General features: G+C 37.5%; 1 protein-coding gene across 1 annotated transcript in view; it reads right to left on the reverse strand.

Annotated features, from left to right (window-relative positions):
* Positions 1–2915: 2915 nt before the first annotated feature.
* SLC39A6 (solute carrier family 39 (zinc transporter), member 6) overlaps positions 2916–4836 on the reverse strand; it is a 34380-nt gene continuing 32459 nt past the window's right edge. The window contains 2 exon segments of the mRNA XM_011974440.1: positions 2916–4247; positions 4331–4383. Coding sequence (XP_011829830.1) covers positions 3979–4247; positions 4331–4383 — 322 coding nt within the window. The 3' untranslated portion in view covers positions 2916–3978.

Raw genomic sequence — 4836 nt, forward strand, 5'->3', positions numbered from 1 at the left:
AACCCTTGACTTCACAGGATGGGAGTATTGAGGAAAAAGGCAAGTTTTCAGTAGACTTTCCGAATTGTAAACATTTTCTTCTATTTTTGTATGCTGAAATGTTTTTCTTTAATCCTGAATATTTTATTAAATTTGTGATTTTTCTCTTTAATCTGTTAACATGGTATATGATGGTACTAGGTTTTCTGATGTTGAGCCATTCCTTGTATTCCTTGGGATCACCTTACTTAATCATATTATATACTGTTGAGCTTGATTTGCTATTTTATCTAGGATTCTTTTATCTATATGAATTTCTGCTTTTCCTATGAGGTTTTGTCCAGCTCTGAAATTTACCCACCTTACAATTACAAGTCAGCCTGTTACTGTTTCATGGATGCTGGAAGATGTGACACTCCTGGGTCACCGAAAAAGAACTTTATGGCTCACAGCAATAAAGTTTACATCAGTTCCCCTTGACCCCTGAATCCCACAGGAGCAAAGTGAAAAGTTCCAGAGAGGGGCTGCACATGCAGTGAGTTTAGGTGGCATTTAGCAGTTGAAGGTCACTGGGCTTGGGGAATCTACTTCCTTTATATTATACAACACCTGCCCTTTGCCTCAGAACCTCTTTTTTTCTTTTTTTTTTGGCTTGTTTTGGTTTTTTTTTTGAGACGTAGTCTTGCTCTGTCACCAGGCTGGAGTGCAGTGGCGCCATCTCAGCTCACTGCAATCTCTGACTCCCTGGTTCAAGCGATTCTCCTGCCTCAGCCTCCTGAATAGCTGGGATTACAGGCATGCACCATCACGCCTAGCTCATTTTTGTATTTTTAGTAGAGACCATGATTTCACCATGTTGGCCAGGATGGTCTCGATCTCCCGACATCATGATCCATCCGCCTCGGCCTCCCAAATTGTTGGCATTACAGGTGTGAGCCACCGTGCCCAGCCAGAACCTCATCCTTCAAGGTTGCTCACTGATAACTGGCCAAGGCAAAGAGTGATCAGGGCCTTGCATTCTTGACATATCCAGCACGAAAGTGCAGGGACTCTTAGGGTCCAAGGCAAATTGCCTTTCCTAACATGGTTTTGGTATCAAAGTTACACTACAAAGTTAAACCTCAATTAACATGAGCTTTCTCTTTTAAATCCCGGAAACTATTTGGACAAATGAGGGATTTATGTCTTGAAGTTTTGGTAAAACACTGTAAACTGGGCCTATGTTTGGGGCGGAGAAGGGGAGAATTTTGATGTGGTGATCATATTTTTTTTCTTGAGTGAACATTTTGTATTTTCCCAGAAAATTAATCCATATCAAAAAGTTCTCAAATATGTGGGCTGATTTTTACAATTGCTCGAATCTACTCTATTTATATCTCCCCTTTCATTGAAGATATTTCTATTTGTGACTTTTTTTTTTTGCCAGTCTGACAAGTTTTGTTCCCTCCCAAAAATCAGCCTTTGGTCCATATTCTACAGCTCTGGCATTTTCCTCTCATCTCCATCCTCTGACAGAGAGTGATGGGGACTATTTGAATCTTCCACATACCCGTTAACAGGTTCCAGCTGGAGTGGGAACCGTAGTTCCTATTTCATCCTGTTTCTGTGGGCTGGTCCAGCACACCTTCTACCTTCAGAATCCCTGTGAAAGAAGGGACAACTGTGCTCACCACACTCCTAGAGGTGCATTTTCAGTTGTTACAAGAACTTCCTCACCTTGCACTGATCTAGCAGTGGCACTGTGGTAGGTCTGTGAGTTTCTGAAGCAGAGTAATCTATTCAACCAAAGGGGATGCTTAATTTCATCCATGTAGGCATCCCCAACCAGGTAATTCTGATACCCATCCCCTTCGCTTGGTCTGAGAAACAGAAATGCTGGTGACGTGGTCTCTCAGTAAGCCCTAGATGAAGGAGGGGTGGTGTTGTCCTCTTGTTACTGACTGTAGCAAATGCTTATAATTTTATGTGGCCTTGGCAGTCATTGTGAATATAAGTTGGACTTTCCCATACAGAAGCAGAGCTCAGTCACCCTTGACAGTTTCCAGTTCTATGTCTCCCAGTTCCCCAGTGTGGTCCATCCAGATGGCTGCCTTATACAGCTGCTCACTGTCAACCACTTTGCTATGGGACAGCTAGATGCAGCTTGCCTGACTGGCCTCGTTGACCCTCACATGGGCTGTGTGGATATGTCACAGTGACCACCTCTCAGTCACAGAGTGGTCCCCTGGAACTGATGCCTGCTTGCTTTCAACCTAATTGAAACTCCTCATGGGAAACTTGTTTGAATAATGCCCTGGACCCAATAAAGGCACTGGCCCACAGGTCCCTCTCTTTCCCTGCCTGCATTTCCTGACCTTCATGTGTGTGGCCTCCAGATGTGCCAGGTACTTCCCAGGACCTATAAATAATAATACCTGGAGTCTCTCTCAGGCATTGAGTCTCATCACAAGCTCTCCATCGTAAAGATCTTAAATTAAAACATTGACTCTCTTGAGACTGTAGAGTATTAATAATGATTCTTCTACAGTTTTAGGCCCAGTTGTTTAGGAAAAAAAAAAAAAAAAGACACCCGAGAACAAACTGGACCAATATTTTTTGAAGTACCCTTTGTGATAAACAATTTAAAAATTGAATAAGGCCACTTAATACGATAATATAAATGAATTGATCAGTATACTACAATCCAAATTATAATTTAAAAAATCAGATAGCTCGATTTTTTAGGAACAGAAAGTAGAATGGTGGTTACCAGGGGCTTAGGGAAAATGGGGAGTTGCTGTTGAGTGGGTATAGAGTTTCAGTGTTGCAGGATGAAAAAGTTCTGCAGATTCATTGCACAACATGAATATACTTAAAACTACTGAACTCTACAGTTAAAAATGGTTCTGATGGTAAAAAAATTTTTTTTAAAAGAAAAGAAAACCAGACGTCTGACATCAAGCTGATATAAGGAATTTATTGTGTAAAAAAGAAACATCTAGAGAATCCCACAGACAGGCCTAGTATGGCTACAGTACTGTATATAAAAGACAATTGCTCACAATGATAGCACTGAAGCACTGAGAGATACCAAAGTACTTTCTGAATCGAAGTCAAATGATACTCAGTATGGTTTTAATATCCTCATATATATCAAAGTTTTACTACTCTGATACTTTTGTAAACCAGGTAACCAGAATACCCAATCAGACAGCTTTTGGTGATATATAACTTGGCAATAACCCAGTCTGGTGATACATAAAACTACTCACTGTACTCATCTGGTATATACCCGCACAAACATTTTTAAATTCCAATTTCTTGGTCAAGTGATATGTTGCTTGAATTCATTAAATATATTTAGATTTCTGTATTATACAAAGTTAAATGTACAACTAAATTAGTATATGGAAAGTGCTCACTATGTTTTTATGGGAAATAATCCTGACAAAAATGTTTAATGAATATACTCCATACTAATTCTGCCTTTTTATACTTAATTCTAAATTTATCCCCTCTAATTTACAACAAATTTTGTGATTTTTATAAGAATCTATGCCTCCACAATTCTCAGATTCTTCTTTTTTCCCCCTTATTTCTTTGCTTAAATTCAGTATAAGCTTTCTTGGTATTTTAGGCTTCATGCATACTCTTATTCCTAAACACCAGCAGTTCCTCAGAGACCTAAAATCCAGTATAGGAATTACTGTGTTAGTTCTTGAAAAAGCATTAAAGACATTTTTTCCTGAAATATACAGAACACGTCATGCCAAATCTCTTGTTTACATAATAAAATGGTAATACCAGTGAATTGCACATATAGATTTTATCTCCAAGATAGAATAACTTAAATATTAAAACGTACCTTTAATTGACTTTGTAACAGACGGCAATATTCAATACAAAAATCACAAAACCCACTAACTTTAAATGCTGCATAGTACAGCATACAAACTCATCTCCCTATGAGCTATTCAAACTATGACAACTTTTTAAGCTACTCTAGCATTTAAACCATAACTAGAAATTTATACGAAACACGATTTTATGTTCAAATATGGAAATAAGTAACATAATTCCAAAACCCAAAAGCATCCCAGCATTCTGTAAAAAGAAATATCCCCAGCGGCTACATCCGTGGTCACTAGCATCATTGTGCAGCATTTCAGGTACCTTAAAAAAAAAAAAGGTAAGGGAAAATAAGAGTGACATTAAGTTTTTAGAACTACAGATTAGTTTTTAGAAAAATTTGTAGGACAGTATACTAGCTTTATTTGTAGCTAGATATACTGTGAGTTAATTCCTTAAAACATGATTACATACATACTGACTCTAGCTAATAATGTCACACAGCATTTCCTAGCAGTTTAACAATGACTAATCATGATGTTCTGGGCAAGAAAAAGTTTGTATTGGTTCAGTGTGCTCCACTGGAAATTGAAAAGCTACATTGATTTTCCTATTTCAGTTACTGGCTGCATATCTGAACTGGATATAACATGTAGTTTGTCTTTAGTTCAGAGATAGAAAACCTTATACTATATAAGATATATATTGTCTTTGCTTACAAAGTAAAAAATAAAAATAAAATAATAAAATACAATTTTAGCAGTAAGATTGGCTGGGATTGTTTTGAGGACATTAGCGACAAAAAGATATGACTCCTTTGTTGACTAATAAACTAAGCATTCTGAAGTATACAGCATGCCAACAATATGTGTCTTGTCCTAGATTTCCTACAAATCTATAGAAAATTCACTGCCTGATTACTGAGATCGTATCCTAAAACAATACATCAGAAGGATATAGGTATTTTTGTGAATCCTGATACATATTAAGCAAGATAAAGGTGTGATCAACAATCCAAAAAAAAAAAAA

The sequence above is a fragment of the Mandrillus leucophaeus genome, unplaced genomic scaffold (assembly GCF_000951045.1).
Source record: "Mandrillus leucophaeus isolate KB7577 unplaced genomic scaffold, Mleu.le_1.0 Scaffold145, whole genome shotgun sequence".
NCBI lineage: Eukaryota > Metazoa > Chordata > Mammalia > Primates > Cercopithecidae > Mandrillus > Mandrillus leucophaeus.